The following is a 24880-nucleotide window of genomic DNA, read 5'->3' as shown; positions in this document are numbered from 1 at the left end:
GCCTATCCTCGCCACCCTCGTGCTGCCCGGCATGAGCCTTGTACCGCCGATGAGCCTCCCGTAGATGAGCCGTAGGCCCCGTCCCTTGTTTGTTGCCAGAGCCCGTCGCCTGCGCCGCCGTCTACCCGCAGAACGCCGTCGCGTTACCCCCGCGCCGCCGTGCCGAGCTCGCTCGGCAGGGCCATGTCGCGGCCCTGGGAACCAGGTGCCCGCACATACGCGCGCGGCCCAATCCCGAGCAAGCCTGGGGCATTGCCTTTGGCACGCCACGGCGAGTTCCGCCACTGTTGTACCTCTAGCCCGCCGCCGTGGCCTTGGCTTTCCAAGTATCCACACGCATACGTTGCTCTGCCGTTGTGCCGCGGTCTCTGCCAGAGCCGAGAGCCCACACGTGCACGCCAACCTCCGCCTTGCTTTGACCTAGGTAGACGCGTCCACGGTCGCGATGTCGCGTTCGCGATGTGACCACCCCGTACGGGCTTTCCGTCGAACACCCTAGGGGCACACACCCCGACCACGACGCGAGCGCACGGACCGCCATGGACTTCGCTTTGGGTGCACCCCACATCGCGCTCGCATGCACAGGCCCGAGGCTGGGCCTTCACCTCGCCTCGGCGCCAAGCTTCTGCCTCGCCCCGCGAGACCCTTGGCTTTGTCGTCGGACCCGCCGCCGCGCCTCGCGGCCTTGCTCTGCTTTGTTCTGCCTTGGTCCTACTTTGTAGCGCCGTTGCCCTTGATCCCGCCGTGGCCGCATGACCTCGCCACGGACTCACCCTGACTGAACCAATGGAGAAGGGAGCTTGTACCGCCGCCGCCGCAGCCTGGAGATCGAGCTGCCGCCGCTAGTAACGCCATTGTCCCGCCGCCTTTCCGCCACACGGACCCAAGCCCCGGTGCCACAAGCACCAGAACCAAGCTAGGCCCTGCACCATGCCTCTGTCGGCCGCCGCCTTGACCTGCCCGGGCTCGCCGTCGTTCCCATGCTTAGAAGCTACCCCCTGCACGCGCCGTCGTGGCCGCCGCCGCGACCCTAGCTCCGCCATGGCCGCGCCTCGCCTTCACCTCGCCACCGCACAGTCCCCATCCTTGACCGCGCGCCCCTGCCAAGTCCGTCAGAGGAGGCGAGAGAAGCAAGAAGAGGAGAAGGACGCACTGCCATGCGGGCCCAGCTCGTCAGTGAAAAGAAGATGAGAGGGGAGGAGAAATGGGCCGCCTGTGCCCCATCGGCCCAAAAAACCGCCCGCGAAGAAAAGAAGAGGAGGAGAAGAGGTGATGGGCCGCCCGTGCCCCGTCGGCCCAGTCCGCGAGCCGCCCTTCTGAGCCGCAGCCCGAGCCAGCCCGCCAAGCCGAGTCCCGAGCCGGCCGTTCTCCTGAGCCACCAAGCCAAACCTGATGGGCCACCAAGCCGGCCCAATCTCTTTGAGCCCGTTTACACCCGCTTGCCCTTTTTCTTTTTCTTTTAACCAGACCTGACATGCGGGACCCACTGGTCACTGACTTAGTGCCGCTGACATGTGGGCCCCACCTGGACGTGGACCCAGTTGACCATTTGACTTGGTCAACGTTGACCGCGTCAACGCTGACGTCATCAAAGGCCATGATGACGTCAGCATTTGGCGGACCCCGTGCTGACGTCAGCAGGACACGTGGCACTCCTCGGTGCTGCCACGTGTTTTTCTATGTGTTTTTCTTTTTCCGAAAACCTTTATTTAATTCTAGAAATTGTTTTAAGCATCAAAAATTGATAATAAATCAACCGGAGCTCCGAAAATTATGAAACCGGTTTCATAATTATTCTAAAATCATGATCTACACATTAGAGTAGGTTTTGTTATGAGTTGGATCTTATTTGAGTAGTCTTGTGCATTCTTGCACTTTGGCCCCTATAGTAATTCGTAATTACGAATAGGTCCTGCTGTTGAAAGAAGATCGACGCCCCGGACGCCCAGAAGACCCAGGAGGACGTCCTGGACTACGAGAAGACCCCGAGGACCTCGGAAGACTACGAAGAGCTGCCAGGTTCACGCCCATCTATGACTTGAATTCCTATTAGGCATTGCTTGCTAGAATTTCTATTGCTATACTTGTGTGTGTGAGATAAGCCTGCATGGCCTACTTATACAGTATTCCTTGCATCCCTATATCTTGATTGATTCTTGGATGCTTTGGCTACTATGAGAGTGTTGGGGTATGGGATTCCATGATATGATAGTCTTGGCATGCATGAGATCCACTTTGTGAGGAGCCAGAGATAGGGCTTTTAGCGGGGGCAAGCGACTGGCCGGGGATGTGTGGTGGGCACATCCTAAGGAGCACCTGTGGCGGGTGCTGGATGAGGAGGGGTGTACCTGTGTGGTTGCCCAAGGAGAGGCGATACCTATTATGGGTGCCTTTGGCGGACCTTTGCGGAGGACTGCGCGAGATAATGCTTGCCCCGGCAATATAGTTCGAGATAGTGCCCCTGGTGACGGAACTATGTCAAACGTGCACACCACTTACCCCTGTATGGGCAGGGGTTCCAGCCATTTCTAGCTGTGCTGTACCAGACTGTGGCTGTGTTTAACGAGAGGGTAGGCCGAGCACGCCCATGGGAATTCAGGGTGCGTCGGGCCCGGTCGGGTGTTCCGACCCTAGTCTCCAGGAGAGGGTAGACCGCGCACGCCCAAGTCGGGGTGCGTAGGCCCGATCGGGTTCTCTGACCCCAGTCTCCGAGATTCTCGAAGCCATGGCCAGGCTAGAGATCCACAGCCCCAGAACATTCGTTGTGGCGAATGTATCCCACCCCGAGAATGCAGGATGGTACTGTCATGGTTAGGGAGTCATGGTTGTGGGCTGTGTCTCAGCCGGTTAGCTCCCGGCTTGCAGCCCGAGTGGGTACAGGTGTACAACCCTTGCAGGGTGAAAACTATATGTATAGCCGCGTACTCGGTCATGTACAACTCTTGATCAGGCTGCACTTTCATAGAGTAGTGAACCCCAGTATTCTACCTCCCTCTAGTCCACTTCCCCCTGTGGAGTCAGATAAGGTGCAGGGAGAGGGAGATTCCTGCACCGACCTGGGATGGGTGAGAGACATGATTATGGATATATATATGTATATGCATGCATAGGAAACCCTAGCCTATCCTTTGGTTACTTTTTATACTTTTGCATCCACTTAAAGCTTGCATACGGATGGTGACGTAAACCTATCCCGTCCTTGGGGATAGTTTGGCAAGATGCAGGGTCCGATCAGGAGTTCGATGCCAACAACAACGAATGGTACGATTGAAGCTTAGAAGCCCATGCTATGCTCAAGTGCTACCTGTGGAGATGAAGTTCGAGTTGAAGGATGGCCTGAAGACCAGCTACCGCAACCGTTTTCTGTTTGTTCCAGTTTAGCCCAATGGGCTTGTAATAAAAGTTGCGTACTACAAATCCTCTGGATATTGTAATAATTAAATCCATGTTTGAACCTATTTTAAGTGAGTATGAACTGATTTACTGCCTGAAATGAGTTCTGTATGTGATAGCTACTGATCCAGGGACTATCACAACGATACAGGGATTCGGGTTTTTTTTCGAAAACCCGGGTCGTTTCACTCAACTCAATCAATGGATATGCAATCTATTTAGCACTACTCACAAAGATTATTGGGGAGAGCTAGCTGGTCAAGAAAATGTCTTAAGAAGCTCAGAAATAGCCAAGGAATCAGCAGCCCTCGCAAGAGAGGGCCAAGGGGTATAAATACCCACTACTCAAAAACTAGCCATTGAGACTGTCAGTGCAGACCGGTCTGGTCTGAAACTAACCGTTACTCCCCTGACCGGTCAGACCGGTCCCCCTGACCGGCAGACCGATCAGAGCCAGTGAACCCTGAACCACTCTTAGAAGATACCACTTGGTCCACCAAGTCAAGACTTGATCATCCAAGAAGGACTAAGTTATTTCTCAGAGGCTCTCTCTCAGGATCCTCACTTGGGTGACCTATGAGCACTTTTGACCGAATCAAATAATCAATGTTGCATCCCTCTTGATAGTACAGTATATCTATACTCAAGATTAAATATAAAACACAATTCAATCACTAGAGCCTTGAATTACTTCAGTCTTGCCATACATTGACTTTGTCAACCTTGGGATTTCAACATTGTATCTTCTTTTCTTGAGCAAATCCATACTTGAGCTAGTGGCTTAGGAATTCCATCTCTTAGAAAAATATGTCCTTGAATCCAAGTCACTCCATAATATATTTGATGCATTGCATTGCTTCACCCAACAAGGCTTAGATATGATACTTCGACAACCCCACGGACACTAGCAACTTCACCCTAGCAATTCGCACAAGGTAAGCCGTCGCTTCACCAAAGGTTGCTTAGTCCCTCGCACTAGTCATCTCGGTTGGTTTCTTCACCACTTACTCTTGCCACATTGAGTTAAGCTTTGCACATCAACGATGAATTCCATTGAACTTTCTCTTTGATTGCTTGAACTTGATCTCATAAGTAATATTTCATATCTCAAGCTTTCACCAAGCATCAATGACTTGAATAAGAAATAAGCTCATACACATGTCTTGTTTTGCAATCATTCTTTCAATCAAACACTTCTCAATTTATGCCAAGCCATATATAGAAACCACTTGTTGTCATTGCATGAACACTTGTTTCTTTTTTCTCTTCACAAAATGCTTGATATTCAACAATATTTGCCTTTTGTTTAATTCTTTATTACATGAGCTAATAACAACAATTGATTTGTAAGTAGATTTCTGCTCATGACAACTTCAAAAAAATCGTTAGACCTTTAATCATGTTGTCAATCAACTCACCAAAACCCATTAGGGCCAAGATGCACTTACAGCTTAGCCGAGTGCCGGGTGCTGGTGGCGGGACAGGCCGAGGCGCTCCACCTCTGTGGGCGAGTACTCGCCGCCGAGGCGCAGGTTGACAAGCTCCTCGAACCCTGCCACCATGGCGAGCATCGCGGCCAGCAGCGGGCGCGCCCAACCCATGGGTTGTCCTCGGCTCGAGCTCGGCGAGGCGCTAGACCTGCCCCAGCCGCGCCCGTGCTCGTCGGTGCCGTGCTGCCCGTGCTCATCGGCGCTGAGGCCACGGAGCTATAGAGAGGCGGAAGGGGAGGGGCTTGCGGCCACGCTCTGGCGCTTGAACGACGTCCACCACTGGTCTCGCCGCACCAGCCCCGAGCCTGCGCCTCCGCTACTCTCGCTGCTCCGGCCGGGCGGTAGGTGCCGCGTCGAGATCCGAGACGCGCTGCTAACCGCCACGCGCGCGTGCGGCGCCAGCCGGGCAGCTCCGAGATCAGGCTGCCCGCCCGCCTGGGAGGTGCACTCGAGGCCGCCATAGGAGGTGCGTTCCTCCTCCCATCTGCTAATCCCCATGTTATACAGACGACATAATATCGCCGCCTGGTCTTAAGCACCCCGACTTCGCGACGTGGCTCGGAACAGGAGGAGGAGGAGCCACTATCGCCGGTCAACCCCAGCCCCGTCGGAGGAGCCGGCAGAGAGAAGCCGCGGGCCCTCGAGGCTGTAGCCGCCACGGGTGTCGTCGCCACGTGGAGGGGAGGGAGAGGGCCGCGCTCCGGCCTTGGAGGTGGAGGAGATGAGGTGCCCAGTCCGCCGCCGCTGGACCTCCGCGGACGCCGCCGCCGGGAGCCGGCCACCGACCTACTGGAGAGAACCACTGCCATGGCCGCCCCGTCCGCCGACGTTGGACCTTCACGGGCCTTCGCTACTGCCCTGGCCCGAGCTCGAGACTGCCAGATCCGGCTACCGCCGCCATGGCCCGAGCTCGAGGCCGCCGGATCTGGCCGGTCCCACCATCTGCTCCGCTCAGCGGAGCTCGAGGTGGGAGGCGGCCGGCGCACTCGAGGCGGAGCGTGGGCTGGGCGGAGCAAATGCTGGTGAAGCGTTCAAGGGCCGTGCGGCCGCCGCCATGGCCGGAGCTCGATGATCGAGGGCCGCGCGCCCGCCGCCGCCCCGTGCGCCCGCCATCATCGTGCCATGTGACCGCCGCTGGCGAGGGAGGAAGGGAAGCGCCAGCGAGGGAGGAAAGGGGGCGCATCAAGCTGGAGAGAGAGAGGGGGGAGGGGCGTCCGTGTGGGGGTGTGGGAAGGATAAAAATCTGACAAGTAGGTTCCGCTACTAGTAATTGGTATAGAGTAGGAGATATAGAGGATGACGGGTGCACGAAAACTGAGTATAGAGGAGAGAATTTTGATGTTCAGACAAAAAAATTTTTTAGGGGATGGAAATAGATGACGACGAATGCGGATAGCCTAAAGCGAAAATTGTTTTTGCTGCCTAGCGAGGCTCAAGTAACTTCGCCCCTGTTAGAAGAATTGCGCGGAAGCGATAACCCTAAGAACACAAAACCAAACCACAAGAACACACAAACGAGAACGACACCGAGGCATGATGTTTTTTAACGAGGTTCGGCGATGCGCCTACATCCTCGGGGGATGACTACGGGCGCTACTCCCCATAAATAGCAGCTACACCGGCATCCGGTCACCACCGCGGCAACGCCGCCGCCCATACCAGCCGCCAAGTCGTCTCACAGTTACACGGTAGTGCCCTCATATTTATGGGCCCTAGAGATACAAAGTACGACCCAAATTCTATCCCTAACCTACCAAACTTACAACTCAACTCCAATCGTAACCAAACTGTACACATATTCGACACATATCCAACAACCCCTTATCCAATTGCCTAGTTTACAGCTAGCGGAAATCATTTTTTGGTGGATGGACATGACCAAAATGAAGAGACTCCAAAATGAAGGAACTGCTGAGTGCTCCTTCCGTCCTTTTTATGTATTGCTTGGGAACCGTACTTGTGATGGGAGCATGCTACCCAAACTACACATAAAAAGGGACAGAAAGAGTAGTGCAGAAATAGTCTCGAATGCTTCTCGATACACTTCTCTCTCACTATACAGTATTTAAGACAATTTATTCTCCTCTCTATTTACATGATAAGAGTTGTTGCTAGCTCTAAGCCATGGGAAAGAGCCTTAGCTACATTTGCTGTGTTTGCTTGGCTTATCAGCCAACCAGCCAGCAGTACTATTCTCTCATACTACATCAGCGCCAGCCACCAGCCAGTCAGCAGTACTGTTCTCTCATAACAAATCAGCACCAGCCATCAGCCACAGCCAAGCGAACACAGCAAAAATTTGTTGCTCTTGACAGTGCTAGATTATTCTAGTATTTGTCCGGCAAACCAAGCAAGCCTCATGTTTGCGTCAATAAGAAGTAAAGGCAATGTATCAGGTGCAAACTAACCTTTTTGTGCAACCGTACAAACTTCTAATCTGGATCACAGGATCAACATCTAAGAGGCATGGAGGAATGTGCAATTTTACACTTAACCGCTCTCCTCTAATCACGCTTTTGCAAATCCACCTCACACGGCCCCTGTGCATCCCCTTGGATGTTGATCCTGTTGCCTAGATTAGAAGTTTGTGCGGCTCCATAAAAATGTTGGTTTGCACCTGATATGTTGCCACGTTGCCAGAAGTAAAAATATTTTTTAAAAAAGATGTATTATAGGAGAAACCTTATTGCACAACTACATATTTGGTTTAGGACATTAGTTTTTTAGGCGCACTTTGCATGCACTTGGTCTTGCTTGAACGCTTTGATTATGTTGTAAGACACTGCCGAGTTTTAGGCTATTTTGTCATTTTTCATACGAAGAAGCCGGGTTCCGTTCTTTCTTCTCCTTTTCCATCTGCACAGCATCGTTCTCTTTTTCTATGCTCTCTGGAAGAACCGTCTCGACTTTGGCGAGTACTAAAAACCTGGGGGAAAATAGGCCGTGCGTGCTCTGCCCGCTGGTGCTCGGCCGGCAATGAGCCCATTGATGGCTTAAACTTGATGTTGAAAGTCCTGGAAGGACGCGGAATTCCACGGTAGCTGGGGGACGACCGCGTCTGCTAGGTCGTGAAGCCAAATTGGTTCCACTCGACGACACTGATGAAATGGACAGCCAGTTTTTAGTCATTGCTCTAGTTAAAGTCTCCTGTGTAGGACGTGCTAGACGGACAGAAGAAACATTGTCACAGCTCTTCCCGAGTCATGGCAGTGTGCATTAGTCAGTCCGTGACCGGCCAGCTACACGTACGAATTGAATCAGCAGCATATGCTGTGCTGAAGCTTTATCGGCCGGTCCATATCACCGTTGACGAACTGATGCAGCAAGCACCGTGTCTTCACCGTTTCACAGCTCGTGCGTACCACTCCGTCTCGAATTATAAGATATTTTAACTTTAAGCATATCAAGATTGATCAAATTTATATAAATAAAATAATAAATTTACGATACTAAATAAGTATCATTTCATTTTACGTTAATTATATTTTCATAGCATTTCTATTTGATATCATAAATCTTTTTTATTATTCCTATATTTCTGGTCAAATGGTTTGACTAAAAAAGATTAGAACAATTTATATAATTTAAAATGGAAGGAGTATTATATAAATCGAGATGGACCGAGGGTGCAGGCGCGCACCTAACCAGGGCACGCGTACGTCTGAATTATTCAGAACACTGCACGGCCATGCCTCCCAGACACCTGCTCGTAGGGGTGGGCAATCGGTTTGTTCGGTGTATTCGGTTCGGTTTGTTCGGTGTTAGAAAACTTCGGTGTTTAGAAACTGAGAGCCGATCGGTGTTTAGCAAAACTGAAAACCGACAACTTTGGTTATCGGTTTTTCGGTTCGGAGTTCGGTTTTTACCGAACAACACCGAACTTCTTTGCGTCAAATTAAAATGGAGGCACACGGTAGTTTAGCACACCAAGATCCTTGAAAACAAGTAGTTTTTGTTGTTTTGAATGTCGTGATACAATCAACACAGGCACAACAAATTAATTAATCAAACAAGGCACCTTGCCGCTGCTAGCTTGTTGCGGTGCCGCACGAGCAACACCTTCCTTCGCGCATCAACGTCGGCCTCCAAGGCGAAGATCCACGGAATCCTCTCGTCCTTGCAGGAGTCGCAGGATTGCAGCCCTAGAAGCCGGCGTCTTGCTCGTGCCTACGCCGGCACAAAGCTCAGATGCTGGCCAGGCCAGGCCAAGGGCTGGCCGCCGGCGTGGTTTGGAGGAGGCGCTAGCCGCTGGGGTGGACTGAGGCATGGAGCTGCTCGCCACCTTGTCGTCCATCGTCGTGGACTGCAGATGTGCTGCTGGGTTTAGGCTGTCGTCGGCCGCCGGCCACTAGCTTGTGCTGCGATGCGTCAATCTGAGCAAGAGCGATTGGGGAATTAGAGCGATTGCAGCCGCCGGCTGCGATGTGTGGCTAGATACAAGGCAATAACATTAGGGTTTGGTTAGAGTTTGATGGGCCGAGGGTGGGCTGTGGGCTTAGTGCTTGAGGTCTGGAAGTGGGACGGAGTCACAGAAGTCACGGAAGGAACTAGCAGCCTCTGCGCCTGGTACGACTTCGGTGGTTCGGGATTTCGGTTCTATGCATGCTGAAAACCGACACCGCCACCGAACACCGATCTGTGCAGAAATAAAAACCGAAAACCGAACCGAACAACCGAAAAACCGAAACTTCGGTTCGGTTCGGCTCGGTTCGGTTCGGTTTTCAGTTTACGGTTTAAAAGTGCCCAGCCCTACCTGCTCGCCAGCACCCTAGTGGCAGCTGCGCTGCTCGCGCTCGCTGCGGCGGCGCCCGGGCACGATACCTCGGAGGCGAGACAGCCGGGCAACGGCACCGACCTTGCGGCGCTGCTCGCCTTCAAGGCCGCGCTCTCCGATCCACTCGGCGTGCTCCGCCACAACTGGAGCGGCAGCGCGGCCGTGTGCGACTGGGTCGGCGTGTCATGCGGCAGCCGGCGCCACCCGGGCCGCGTCATGTCCGTGGCGCTGCCCGACATGGCGCTCCAGGGGCAGGTTGCGCCCAGCATCGGTAACCTCTCCTTCCTCTCCGTCCTCAACCTCACCAACGCCAGCCTCACGGGGCCGATCCCGCCGGCCCTCGGCCGCCTGCGCCGCCTCCAGTACCTCGTTCTCAACCAGAACAGCCTGTCAGGTTCCATTCCGGGCGCCATCGGCAACCTCACGAGCCTTCAGATCCTTGATCTGTATCACAACAAGCTAACCGGTGAAATCCCTCTGGAGCTGCAAAACTTGCGCAACCTCATGTACATCCGCCTTGACACAAACCAATTGAGCGGGCCGATACCTGCTAGCATGTTCAACAACACGCCATTGCTGAGCTCGCTCAACCTGGGGAACAACAGCCTCTCGGGTCCCATACCGGCGAGTGTCGGCTCTTTGTCTGGGCTCAAAATCCTGGCCCTGCAAGACAACCAGCTGTCTGGTCCTGTGCCGCCGGCCATCTTCAACAACTCCGTGCTTCGGGTGATGGCCCTAGTAAAGAACAACAATCTCACGGGGCCAATCCCTGGCAATGAAAGCTTCAATCTACCCATGTTGCAAGTATTGACCCTTTCCCGAAATGACTTCGGGGGAAGAATCCCGTCTGGTCTCGCGGCATGCCGATTCCTCCGGATACTTTCATTGTCCTATAACGTCTTTGATGATGTCATCCCAGCATGGTTGCCAACACTGTCCCAACTTACTTATGTTTCTTTGGGTGGGAATAACCTTGCTGGGTCAATCCCCACTGGGCTGCACAATCTTACTCAACTTAGTCAACTCGATCTCGTCGAATCGAATTTAGTTGGAGAGATCCCAACAGATCTAGGACAGCTAAAGCAGCTCTCATGGCTAAATCTTGCAGCGAACCGACTAACCGGTTCCATTCCCGCTTCACTTGGCAACTTGACCATGGTCGCTCAGTTGGATTTGGCTCACAACCAATTGGATGGCACCGTGCCTTCAACATTCGGTCAACTCGGAGTTCTTGGGTTTCTCAATGTTGAAGGAAACAACCTTGGAGGAGAGCTTGATTTCTTAGACGCTCTTTCTAGCTGTAGGGCTCTTCGAAATCTGTACATATCAATGAACTCTTTCACAGGTAGTATCCCCGACAACGTTGGGAATTTTTCAAACAATTTGCAAGCTTTCTACGCGCATGAGAATCAAATCTCCGGTAGCTTGCCACCTGTGATGGCAAATTTAAGTGGCCTCATTGCAATTTCTCTCTACAGCAACCAACTAAGCCAAACTATTCCCCCACAAATCATGCTGATGGCGAATCTCCAGATCCTCAACCTCTATAATAATCTAATGGTAGGGCCGATCCCGATTGAAGTTGGCATGATGACAAGTCTGGTTGAATTGCATTTGGGAGCTAACAAATTCATCGGACAGGTACCTGACGCAGTTGGCAATCTCAGCAATCTACAAAGCTTGACCTTATACCAAAACAACCTATCTTCTTTCATACCCAATAGCTTGTGGCACCTTGAAAACCTTATCGAGCTTAACTTGTCACATAACTCCCTGAGTGGCATGCTACCGCCCAACATCGGGAGCGTGCGAGCATTAGTCCAGATGGATCTATCAACAAATCATCTGTCAGGGCCCATTCCTTTGTCTCTAGGTCAACTCCAAGCAGTAACCTTCATTAACCTTTCTCATAACATGTTTCAGGATTCCATACCAGACTCACTTGGCAAGTTAACTAGCATAGTTACATTAGATTTGTCTAACAATTCGCTTTCTGGAACTATTCCAAATTCCTTGGCCAGTCTCATGTACCTTACGAACTTGAACCTTTCTTTCAATAATCTCGAAGGTCAGATACCGACGGGCGGAATTTTCTCAAACATTCCTCCTTACTCTTTAGTGGGAAATGAACCTCTTTGTGGTCTACCGCGCCTAGGGTTCCCACCATGCGCGAGAAGCTCTCACTCAGCAAAACTCCATAGTTTGAAATATATTCTTCCTAGTATCGCGGCGTTGGTTATTGCCATCATTATCTTGTCACTAATCTTCAGAGAAAAATTTAAGGCAGCAAAGACAGGATCCATTCAGCCCCCAAGAGCTGATATTATTGACCACATGTTTGTATCGTACCATGAGATCATTCGAGCTACTAGAAATTTCAGCGATGACAATCTCATTGGTGTTGGGAGCTTTGGGAAGGTTTTCAAGGCCCAATTGAGTGATGGCTTAATTGTTGCAATTAAAGTCCTTAACATGGAATCTGAGCAAGCGTCCAAGAGCTTCGACATCGAGTGCCAAGCATTGCGCATGGCTCGACACCGCAACTTGGTACGGATATTGAGCACCTGCTCCAATCTGGACTTCAAAGCCCTGGTGCTTGAGTACATGCATAAGGGGAGCCTGGAGTCTCTTCTACATTCAGAAGGCAGGCTGCATTTGGGGTTTATCAAGAGGTTAGACATAATGTTGGATGTGGCAATGGCATTGGAATACCTACATTACCATCACTCTGATGTTATTCTACACTGCGACTTGAAACCAAGTAATGTCCTACTTGACGAGGAGTACACCGCGCATCTCGCGGATTTTGGCATTGCAAAGCTGTTGCTAGGGGATGGTACCTCCTTTGTCATATCAGCTAGCATGCCTGGGACAATCGGCTACATGGCTCCAGGTACATTATTGTAGCAATGCATACTTTCATATGTACGATTGGTGTACAACATCTGACTAATACAAATCATCACTTTTCTTTTTCTCTTGTACTCAGAGTATGGGTCTATAGGAAAAGCATCTCGAAAGAGTGATGTCTTCAGTTACGGAATCATGCTACTCGAGGCCTTCACAGGGAAGAGGCCTACGGACCCGGCATTCAGCGGAGAGCTGAGCCTAAGGCAGTGGGTTAACGATGCGTTCCCGTCTCGGCTTGTTGACGTTATCGACCCTGTCATGCTGCAAGAGGGGAAAGAGGACGGCTTCGGTGATGTTGGCACATGTTCCACTGCTGGCGCCCCTAACACATTGGGCAGCTGCCTGGCGTCAGCAGTGGAGGTGGGCTTGTTGTGCTCCGACGAGTCACCTGACAGAAGGATCCCAATGAACGAAGTGGTGAACAGGCTGAAGAAGATTAGGAAGGGTTACATCTCCCAGCCCGATCGAGGAGTAAGCGCATTGGAGATCGAAGGACATCAAGGTGGATGAAAGAATACCCTATCGACTTTGCTCTGTTTTTTACTACCAATTCGGTGACATTACAAGAGCTGTTTTACCACCAACTGTCATTGCAAGCATATAAACTACAAGGCTTTTGCTTTGTCAAACTAGCATTAAGTTACTGTATATAGATGCATGTATTCCTACATCAATCACCCACGAGGGCTTTTGCTTTGTCAAACTAGCAGCAATATGTTGATTTATATGCATTAAGGCCCCTGACGCGGGGAGAGGAATCGAGAGCAAGAACACACCATCCACGGACCCTTAGCGAACGATTTCACTTCACACAAGAGACTTAGGACCCGGCTCCCTCTCTCAACCGTTGTAACCCCTACTACAAACTGTTGACGACTAAAATTGGCAGACTGTGCAGACCGGTCAGACCGGTATGCACAAACCGGTCTGACCGGTCAAGGTGACTTTGCCAAAATGCAAATTAGACTTCACCATTGCGTAGCTCTCGTCGAGACGATCGAATTGCATATGTAGAACGCCTAATCTGGAGTTCGGATGAGAGAGTTATGGCCTCTGGAAGACTTGACACCGGGTTGGACCCGTCAGACCGGTACAAACTGCACAGTCCGAGTTTAGAGTTGTATTTTGATGCGGGATTTATATACAATTAGACTCCTGATGGGGTAAGACCTCCCCTCCCTATGAATATAAAGGGCCACGGCCGATTGAGGTTTATCCAATCGATCTATCAAACACTTTTATCTTTTTTACCTTTCTCTTTGCCCTAATCTTTTCCAACCCTATGTGCTATTCTTCTCTCGTCTCCATGGTGTGAGGGGGCGCCCTAGCTGGCCTGCCGAGCCTAGGGCATCCCAAGGTGCGGCTGCCCCGACGGGGTCCCTCCCGGGCGGGCGTTCGTTGGATCCTCGTCGGGCTACCCCGGCGAGACTGGTCTGACCGGTCAACCATACCGGTCTGACCGGTTGGTACTGCGGCACTACAAGGAGCGTCGCTGCGTACTGCAAGATCTAGCGCGATCGTGTGTTGGCCCAAAAAGGCGTCAACACAAACAGGGGCGAAGCCACGTTCATTTAACTTGGTGCATAGGCACTAGGGTCCAAATCAAATTGCAGTGTTGTTTCTTAAAGCTTTGCTTGGAAATTTTGAGTCCAATGTAGAAATGATGAAGTCGGGCACTAGGGTCTTCTCTGATCTAGCTTCACTCCTGACTACAAACTCACGCAAGATACTCCGAAAACCTTTATTTAATTCTAGAAATTGTTTTAAGCATAAAAAATTGATAATAAATCAACCGGAGCTCCGAAAATTATGAAACCAGTTTCATAATTCTTCTAAAATCATGATCTACACGTTAGAGTAGGTTTTGTTATGAGTTGGATCTTATTTGAGTAGTTTTTCACATTCTTGCACTTTGGCCCCTATAATAATTCGTAATTACGAATAGGTCCTACTGTTGAAAGAAGATCGACGCCCCGGACGCCCAGAAGACCCAGGAGGACGTCCTGGACTACGAGAAGACCCCGAGGACCTCGGAAGACTACGAAGAGCTACCAGGTTCACGCCCATCTATGACTTGAATTCCTATTAGGCATTGCTTGCTAGAATTGCTATTGCTATACTTGTGTTTGTGAGATAAGCCTGCATGGCCTACTTATACCGTATTCCTTGCATCCCTATACCTTGATTGATTCTTGGATGCTTTGGCTACTATGAGAGTGTTGGGGTATGGGATTCCATGATATGATAGTCTTGGCATGCATGAGATCCACTTTGTGAGGAGCCAGAGATAGGGCTTTTAGCGGGGGCAAGTGACTGGCCGGGGATGTGTGGTGGGCACATCCTAAGGAGCACCTGTGGCAGGTGCGGGATGAGGAGGGGTGTACTTGTGTGGTTGCCCAAGGAGAGGCGATACCTATTATGGGTGTCTTTGGCGGACCTTTGCGGAGGACTGCGCGAGATGATGCTTGCCCCGGCAATATAGTTCGAGATAGTGCCCCTGGTGACGGAACTATGTCAAACGTGCACACCACTTACTCCCATATGGGCAGGGGTTCCAGCCATTTCTAGCTGTGCTGTACCAGACTGTGGCTGTGTTTAACGAGAGGGTAGGCCGAGCACGCCCATGGGAATTCGGGGTGCATCGGGCCTGATCGGGTGTTCCGACCCTAGTCTCCAGGAGATGGTAGACCGCGCACGCCCAAGTCGGGGTGCATAGGCCCGGTCAGGTTCTCCGACTCCAGTCTCCGAGATTCTCGAAGCCATGGCCAGGCTAGAGATCCACAGCCCCGGAACATTCGTTGCGGCGAATGTATCCCACCCCGGGAATGCAGGATGGTACTGTCATGGTTAGGGAGTCATGGTTGTGGGCTGTGTCTCAACCGGTTAGCTCCCGGCTTGCAGCCCGAGTGGGTACAGGTGTACAACCCCTGCAGGGTGAAAACTATACGTATAGCCGCGTACTCGGTCATGTACAACTCTTGATCCGGCCGCACTTTCATAGAGTAGTGAACCCCAGTATTCTACCTCCCTCTAGTCCACTTCCCCCTGTGGAGTCAGATGAGGTGCAGGGAGAGGGAGTTTCCTGCACCGACCTGGGATGGGTGAGAGACATGATTATGGATATATATGTATATGATTGCATAGGAAACCCTAGCCTATCCTTTGGCTACTTTTTATACCTTTGCATCCACTTAAAGCTTGCATACGGATGGTAATGTGAACCTATCCCGTCCTTGGAGATAGTTTGGCAAGATGCAGGGTCCGATCAAGAGTTCGACGCCAACAACATCGGATGGTACGATTGAAGCTTAGAAGGCTGTGCTACGCTCAAGTGCTGCCTGTGGAGATGAAGTTCGAGTTGAAGGATGGCCTGAAGACTAGCTACCGCTACCGTTTTCTGTTTGTTCCAGTTTAGCCCAATGGGCTTGTAATAACTTTTCGTACTACAAATCCTCTGGATATTGTAATAATTAAATCTGTGTTTGAACCTATTTTAAGTGAGTATGAACTGATTTACTGCCTGAAATGAGGTCTGTATGTGATAGCTACAGATCCAGGGACTATCACAACGATATAGGGATTCGGGTTCTTCGTTTGAAAACCCGGGTCGTTTCACTCAACCCAATCAATGGATATGCAATCTATTTAGCACTACTCACAAAGAGTGTTAGGGAGAGCTAGCTGGTCAAGAAAATGTCTTAAGAAGATCAGAAATAGCCAAGGAATCAGCAGCCCTCGCAAGAGAGGGCCAAGGGGTATAAATACCCACTACTCAAAAACTAGCCATTGAGACTGTCAGTGCAGACCGGTCTGGTCTGAAACTAACCGTTACTCCCCTGACCGGTCAGACCGGTCGCCCTGACCGGCAGACCGATCAGAGCCAGTGAACCCTGAACCACTGTTAGAAGATACCACTTGGTCCACCAAGTCAAGACTTGATCATCCAAGAAGTACTAAGTTATTTCTCAGAGGCTCTCTCTCAGGATCCTCACTTGGGTGACCTATGAACACTTTTGACCGATCAAATAATCAATGTTGCATCCCTCTTGATAGTACAGTATATCTATACTCAAGATTAAATATAAAACACAATTCAATCACTAGAGCCTTGAATTACTTCAGTCTTGCCATACATTGACTTTGTCAACCTTGGGATTTCAACATTGTATCTTCTTTTCTTGAGCAAATCCATACTTGAGCTAGTGGCTTAGGAATTCCATCTCTTAGAAAAATATGTCCTTGAATCCAAGTCACTCCATAATATATTTGATGCATTGCATTGCTTCACCCAACAAGGCTTCGATATGATACTTCGACAACCCCACGGATACTAGCAACTTCACCCTAGCAATTCGCACATGGTAAGCCATCGCTTCACCAAAGGTTGCTTAGTCCCTCGCACTAGTCATCTCGGTTGGTTTCTTCACCACTTACTCTGGCCACATTGAGTTAACCTTTGCACATCAACGATGAATTCCATTGAACTTTCTCTTTGATTGCTTGAACTTGATCTCATAAGTAATATTTCATATCTCAAGCTTTCACCAAGCATCAATGACTTGAATAAGAAATAAGCTCATACACATGTCTTGCTTTGCAATCATTCTTTCAGTCAAACACTTCTCAATTTATGCCAAACCATATATAGAAACCACTTGTTGTCATTGCATGAACACTTGTTTCTTTTTTCTCTTCACAATATGCTTGATATTCAACAATATTTGCCTTTTGTTTAATTCTTTATTACATGAGCTAATAATAACAATTGATTTGTAAGTAGATTTCTGCTCATGACAACTTCAAAAAAATCGTTAGACCTTTAATCATGTTGTCAATCAACTCACCAAAACCCATTAGGGCCTAGATGCACTTACAGCTTGGCCGAGTGCCGGGTGCTGGTGGCGGGACAGGCCGAGGCGCTCCACCTCTGTGGGCGAGTACTCGCCGCCGAGGCGCAGGTTGACAAGCTCCTCGAACCCTGCCACCGTGGCGAGCGTCGCGGCCAGCAGCGGGCGCGCCCAGCCCATGAGGTTGTCCTCGGCTCGAGCTCAGCGAGGCGCTAGACCTCCCCCAGCCGCGCCCGTGCTCGTCGGCGTTGAGGCCACGGAGCTACAGAGAGGCGGAAGGGGAGGGGCTTGCGGCCACGCTCCGGCGCTTGAACGACGTCCAACACTGGTCTCGCCGCACCGGCCCCGAGCCTGCGCCCCCGCTACTCTCGCCGCTCCGGCCGGGCGGGAGGTGCCGCGTCGAGATCCGAGACGCGCTGCTAACCGCCACGCGCATGTGCAGCGCTGGCCGGGCAGCTCCGAGATCAGGCTGCCCGCCCGCCTGGGAGGTGCCCTCGAGGCCGCCATGGGAGGTGTGCTCGAGGTCGCCGGGGAGGCGCGCTCGAGGCCGCCGGCGAGGAGCCGCTGCCGGAGGAGGAGGCACCGTCGAGGCCGCCACGGCCGCGGAGGGAGCTCAAGGCCGCGGAGCTCGAGGCTGCCATGGGAGACATGCTCGAGGCCGCCATGGCAGAGGGATGGAGGAGGAAGGAGATGGGGGCGGCTGATCCGACCGCATTGGAGCTTGAGCAGGCTCGACAGCGACGAGGCCGATGGACGAAGGAGGCTTGGGGCGGCGCGCGGTGCAGGGAGAGAGGGGGGCGGGGCGGAGTGAATGACGGAAGGGGAAAAAGAAAAGAGTAAATGACAGGTGGGCCTCATCTTTTGGTAGTTGATATAGAGTACAGATGTAGAGGATGAATGAGTGCAGGGAAACTGGAAATAGATGAGAGAATCTTGATGACTAGGATGAAATATTCTTTTTAGAGGATGGATTTAGAGGATGACGACTGAGGATAGCCTTATTGGGAGCATTGTAGACTGCCCCAAATCTGGCTTGTTAGGATCCATTTTTTGGACTGTGAAAAGATTGAAAACAACTTTTGGGATCAATTGCAGGGGAGGTCTTTGACTTCATGCCTAAAATCAAGCTTTTGGGAATATGTTTAAGGTAGTCTTGAGGCTGTCCGCACTGGGACCTCTATCCCACACGGTACGACATCCTGCAGTTCGATTTTAGCATAAAAAACCATTGTACCAAACTTCCGTACTGGGGGCTTGTAAATGGTACACTATGTTAGCGTTCCTCCTCCCATCCGCTAATCCCCACGTTATACGGACGACACAATATCGCCGCCTGGTCCTAACCACCCCGCCTTCGCGATGTGGCTCGGAACAGGAGGAGGAGGAGCCACCATCGCCGGTCAACCCCATCCCCGTTGCAGGAGCCGGCAGAGAGAAGCCGCGGGCCCTCGAGGCTGCAGCCGCCACGGGTGTCGTCGCCACGTGGAGAGGAGGGAGAGGGCCGCGCTCCGGCCTTGGAGGCGGAGGAGATGAGGTGCCCCGTCCGCCGCAGCTGGACCTCCGCGGACGCCGCCGCCGGGAGCCGGCCTCCGACCTACTGGAGAGAACCACTGCCATGGCCGCCCCGTCCGCCGACGTTGGACCTTCACGGGCCTTCGCCACTGCCCTGGCCCGAGCTCGAGACTGCCATATCCGGCTACCGCCGCCATGTCCCGAGCTCGAGGCCGCCGGATCTGGCCGGTCCCACCATCTGCTCGGCTTAGCGGAGCTCGAGGTGGGAGCCGGCCGGCGCACTCGAGGCGGAGCGTGGGCTGGGCGGAGCAAATGCTGGCGAAGCGCACAAAGGCCGTGCGCCCACCGCCATGGCCGGAGCTCGATGATCGAGGGCTGCGTGCCCGCCGCCGCCCCGTGCGCCCGCCATCATCGTGCCATGTGACCGCCGCTGGCGAGGGAGGAAGGGAGGCGCCAGCGAGGGAGGAAAGGGGGCGCATCAAGCTGGAGAGAGAGAGAGAGGGGGGGGGAGGGGCGTCCGTGTGGGGGGTGGGGGAAGGATAAAAATCAGGCAAGTAGGTTCCACTACTAGTAATTGGTATAGAGTAGGAGATATTGAGGATGATGGGTGCACGAAAACTGAGTATAAAGGAGAGAATCTCGATGATCAGACAAGAATATTTTTTAGGGGATGGAAATAGATGATGACGAGTGCGGATAGCCTGAAGCGAAAATTGTTTTTGCTGCCTAGCGAGGCTCAAGTAACTTCGCCCCTGTTAGAAGAATTGCGCGGAAGCGATAACCCTAAGAACACAAAACCAAACCACAAGATCACACAAACGAGAACGACACCGAGGCATGATGTTTTTTAACGAGGTTCGGCGATGCGCCTACATCCTCGGGGGATGACTACAGGCGCTCCTCTCCATAAATAGCAGCTACACCGGCATCCGGGAACCACCGCGGCAACGCCGCCGCCCATACCAGCCGCCAAGTCGTCTCACAGTTACACGGTAGTGCCCTCATATTTATGGGCCCTAGAGATACAAAGTACGACCCAAACTCTATCCCTAACCTACCAAACTTACAACTCAACTCCAATCGTAACCAAACTGTACACATATTCGACACATATCCAACTGCCCCTTATCCAATTGCCTAGTTTACAGCTCGCGGAAATCATTTTTTGGTGGATGGACATGACCAAAATGAAGAGACTGCAAAATGAAGGAACTGCTGAGTGCTCCTTCCGTCCTTTTTATGTATTGCTTGGGAACCGTACTTGTGATGGGAGCATGCTTCCCAAACTACACATAAAAAGGGACAGAAAGAGTAGTGCAGAAATAGTCTCGAATGCTTCTCGATACACTTCTCTCTCACTATACAGTATTTAAGACAATTTATTCTCCTCTCTATTTACATGATAAGAGTTGTTGCTAGCTCTAAGCCATGGGAAAGAGCCTTAGCTACATTTGCTGTGTTTGCTTGGCTTGTCAGCCAACCAACCAGCAGTACTATTCTCTCATACTACATCAGCGCTAGCCACCAGCCACCAGCTACCAGCCAGTCAGCAGTACTGTTCTCTCATAACAAATCAGCACCAGCCATCAGCCACAGCCAAGCGAACACAACAAAAATTTGTTGCTCTTGACAGTGCTAGATTATTCTAGTATTTGTCCGGCAAACCAAGCAAGCCTCATGTTTGCGTCAATAAGAAGTAAAGGCAATATATCAGGTGCAAACTAACCTTTTTGTGCAATCGTACAAACTTCTAATCTGGATCACAGGATCAACATCTAAGAGGCATGGAGGAATGGGCAATTTTACACTTAACCGCTCTCCTCTAATCACGCTTTTCCAAATCCACCTCACACGGCCCCTGTGCATCCCCTTGGATGTTGATCCTGTTGCCCAGATTAGAAGTTTGCGCGGCTCCATAAAAATGTTGGTTTGCACCTGATATGTTGCCACGTTGCCAGAAGTAAAAATATTTTTTTAAAAAAAAAGATGTATTATAGGGGAAACCTTATTGCACAACTACATATTTGGTTTAGGACATTAGTTTCTTAGGCGCACTTTGCATGCACTTGGTCTTGCTTGAACGCTTTGATTATGTTGTAAGACACTGCCGAGTTTTAGGCTATTTTGTCATTTTTCATACGAAGAAGCCGGGTTCCGTTCTTTCTTCTCCTTTTCCATCTGCACAGCATCGTTCTCTTTTTCTATGCTCTCTGGAAGAACCGTCTCAACTTTGGCGAGTACTAAAAACCTGGGGGAAAAGAGGCCGTGCGTGCTCTGCCCGCTGGTGCTCGGCCGGCAATGAGCCCATTGATGGCTTAAACTTGATGTTGAAAGTCCTGGAAGGACGCGGAATTCCACGGTAGCTGGGGGACGACCGCGTCTGCTAGGTCGTGAAGCCAAATTGGTTCCACTCGACGACACTGATGAAATGGACAGCCAGTTTTTAGTCATTGCTCTAGTTAAAGTCTCCTGTGTAGGACGTGCTAGACGAAGGACAGAAGAAACATTGTCACAGCTCTTCCCGAGTCATGGCAGTGTGCATTAGTCAGTCCGTGACCGGCCAGCTACACGTACGAATTGAATCAGCAGCATATGCTGTGCTGAAGCTTTATCGGCCGGTCCATATCACCGTTGACGAACTGATGCAGCAAGCACCGTGTCTTCACCGTTTCACAGCTCGTGCGTACCACTCCGTCTCGAATTATAAGATATTTTAACTTTAAGCATATCAAGATTGATCAAATTTATATAAATAAAATAATAAATTTACAATACTAAATAAGTATCATTTCATTTTACGTTAATTATATTTTCATAGCATTTCTATTTGATATCATAAATCTTTTTTATTATTCCTATATTTCTGGTCAAATGGTTTGACTAAAAAAGATTAGAACAATTTATATAATTTAAAATGGAGGGAGTATTATATAAATCGAGATGGACCGAGGGTGCAGGCGCGCACCTAACCAGGGCACGCGTACGTCTGAATTATTCAGAACACTGCACGGCCATGCCTCCCAGACACCTGCTCGCCAGCACCCTAGTGGCAGCTGCGCTGCTCGCGCTCACTGCGGCGGCGCCCGGGCACGATACCTCGAAGGCGAGACAGCCGGGCAACGGCACCGACCTTGCGGCGCTGCTCGCCTTCAAGGCCGCGCTCTCCGACCCGCTCGGCGTGCTCCGCCACAACTGGAGCGGCAGCGCGGCCGTGTGCGACTGGGTCGGCGTGTCATGCGGCAGCCGGCGCCACCCGGGCCGCGTCACGTCCGTGGCGCTGCCCGACATGGCGCTCCAGGGGCAGGTTGCGCCCAGCATCGGTAACCTCTCCTTCCTCTCCGTCCTCAACCTCACCAACGCCAGCCTCACGGGGCCGATCCCGCCGGCCCTCGGCCGCCTGCGCCGCCTCCGGTACCTCGTTCTCAACCAGAACAGCCTGTCAGGTTCCATTCCGGGCGCCATCGGCAACCTCACGAGCCTTCAGATCCTTGATCTGTATCACAACAAGTTAACCGGTGAGATCCCTCCGGAGCTGCAAAACTTGCGCAACCTCATGTACATCCGCCTTGACACAAACCAATTGAGCGGGCCGATACCTGCTAGCATGTTCAACAACACGCCATTGCTGAGCTCGCTCAACCTGGGGAACAACAGCCTCTCGGGTCCCATACCGGCGAGTGTCGGCTCTTTGTCTGGGCTCAAAATCCTGGCCCTGCAAGACAACCAGCTGTCTGGTCCTGTGCCGCCGGCCATCTTCAACAACTCCGTGCTTCGGGTGATGGCCCTAGTAAAGAACAACAATCTCACGGGGCCAATCCCTGGCAATGAAAGCTTCAATCTACCCATGTTGCAAGTATTGACCCTTTCCCGAAATGACTTCGGGGGAAGAATCCCGTCTGGTCTCGCGGCATGCCGATTCCTCCGGATACTTTCATTGTCCTATAACGTCTTTGATGATGTCATCCCAGCATGGTTGCCAACACTGTCCCAACTTACTTATGTTTCTTTGGGTGGGAATAACCTTGCTGGGTCAATCCCCACTGGGCTGCACAATCTTACTCAACTTAGTCGACACGATCTCGTCGAATCGAATTTAGTTGGAGTGATCCCAGCAGATCTAGGACAGCTAAAGCAGCTCTCATGGCTAAATCTTGCAGCGAACCGACTAACCGGTTCCATTCCCGCTTCACTTGGCAACTTGACCATGGTCACTCAGTTGGATTTGGCTCACAACCAATTGGATGGCACCGTGCCTTCAACATTCGGTCGACTCGGAGTTCTTGGGTTTCTCAATGTTGAAGGAAACAACCTTGGAGGAGAGCTTGATTTCTTAGACGCTCTTTCTAGCTGTAGGGCTCTTCGAAATCTGTACATATCAATGAACTCTTTCACAGGTAGTATCCCCGACAACGTTGGGAATTTTTCAAACAATTTGCAAGCTTCCTAGTATCGCTGCGTTGGTTATTGCCATCATTATCTTGTCACTAATCTTCAGAGAAAAATTTAAGGCAGCAAAGGCAGGATCCATTCAGCCCCCAGGAGCTGATATTATTGACCACATGTTTGTATCGTACCATGAGATCATTCGAGCTACTAGAAATTTCAGCGATGACAATCTCATTGGTGTTGGGAGCTTTGGGAAGGTTTTCAAGGCCCAATTGAGTGATGGCTTAATTGTTGCAATTAAAGTCCTTAACATGGAATCCGAGCAAGTGTCCAAGAGCTTCGACATCGAGTGCCAAGCACTGCGCATGGCTCGACACCGCAACTTGGTACGGATATTGAGCGCCTGCTCCAATCTGGACTGCAAAGCCCTGGTGCTTGAGTACATGCATAAGGGGAGCCTGGAGTCTCTTCTACATTCAGAAGGCAGGCTGCATTTGGGGTTTATCAAGAGGTTAGACATAATGTTGGATGTGGCAATGGCATTGGAATACCTACATTACCATCACTCTGATGTTATTCTACACTGCGACTTGAAACCAAGTAATGTCCTACTTGATGAGGAGTACACCGCGCATCTCGCGGATTTTGGCATTGCAAAGCTGTTGCTAGGGGATGGTACCTCCTTTGTCATATCAGCTAGCATGCCTGGGACAATCGGCTACATGGCTCCAGGTACATTATTGTAGCAACGCATACTTTCATATGTACGATTGGTGTACAACATCTGACTAATACAAATCATCACTTTTCTTTTTCTCTTGTACTCAGAGTATGGGTCTATAGGAAAAGCATCTCGGAAGAGTGATGTCTTCAGTTACGGAATCATGCTACTCGAGGGCCGAGGCCTTCACAGGGAAGAGGCCTACGGACCCGGCATTCAGCGGAGAGCTGAGCCTAAGGCAGTGGGTTAACGATGCGTTCCCGTCTCGGCTTGTTGACGTTATCGACCCTGTCATGCTACAAGAGGGGAAAGAGGACGGCTTCGGTGATGTTGGCACATGTTCCACTGCCGGCGCCCCTAACACATTGGGCAGCTGCCAGGCGTCAGCAGTGGAGGTGGGCTTGCTGTGCTCCGACGAGTCACCTGACAGAAGGATCCCAATGAACGAAGTGGTGAACAGGCTGAAGAAGATTAGGAAGGGTTACATCTCCCAGCCCGATCGAGGAGTAAGCGCATTGGAGATCGAAGGACATCAAGGTGGATGAAAGAATACCCTATCGACTTTGCTCTGTTTTTTACTACCAATTCGGTGACATTACAAGAGCTGTTTTACCACCAACTGTCATTGCAAGCATATAAACTACAAGGCTTTTGCTTTGTCAAACTAGCATTAAGTTACTGTATATAGATGCATGTATTCCTACATCAATCACCCACGAGGGCTTTTGCTTTGTCAAACTAGCAGCAATATGTTGATTTATATGCATTAAGGCCCCTGACGCGGGGAGAGGAATCGAGAGCAAGAACACACCATCCACGGACCCTTAGCGAACGATTTCACTTCACA

At 51.2% G+C, this 24880-nt stretch overlaps 1 protein-coding gene and 1 pseudogene across 1 annotated transcript; both read left to right on the top strand.

Moving 5' to 3' along the window:
* The first annotated feature begins 9148 nt into the window (after window positions 1-9148).
* On the top strand, window positions 9149-13241 carry LOC120662337 (receptor kinase-like protein Xa21). The gene is made up of 3 exons (XM_039941505.1): window positions 9149-9204; window positions 9609-12550; window positions 12647-13241. Exons 1-3 carry the CDS (start codon window positions 9149-9151, stop codon window positions 13075-13077), a joined length of 3429 nt encoding a protein of 1142 aa, XP_039797439.1. The 3' UTR covers window positions 13078-13241.
* An 8656-nt stretch (window positions 13242-21897) lies between these two features.
* On the top strand, window positions 21898-24742 carry LOC120659634 (annotated as a pseudogene).
* Window positions 24743-24880: the final 138 nt, after the last annotated feature.

Source organism: Panicum virgatum, chromosome 2N (genome assembly GCF_016808335.1).
Source record: "Panicum virgatum strain AP13 chromosome 2N, P.virgatum_v5, whole genome shotgun sequence".
NCBI lineage: Eukaryota > Viridiplantae > Streptophyta > Magnoliopsida > Poales > Poaceae > Panicum > Panicum virgatum.
The sequence above is the reverse complement of the archived record's forward strand: the minus strand, read 5'-3'. Positions and strand labels throughout refer to the sequence as shown.

Excerpts from the sequence above, each read along its gene's own strand:
- LOC120662337 (XM_039941505.1), top strand. The coding sequence starts at position 9,149 with ATGGAGCTGCTCGCCACCTTGTCGTCCATCGTCGTGGACTGCAGATGT. Across the intron at positions 9,205-9,608 it reads GACTGCAGATGTGCTGCTGG|TTTACGGTTTAAAAGTGCCC; the intron begins GTTTAGGCTGTC and ends TTCGGTTTTCAG. Across the intron at positions 12,551-12,646 it reads AATCGGCTACATGGCTCCAG|AGTATGGGTCTATAGGAAAA; the intron begins GTACATTATTGT and ends TCTTGTACTCAG.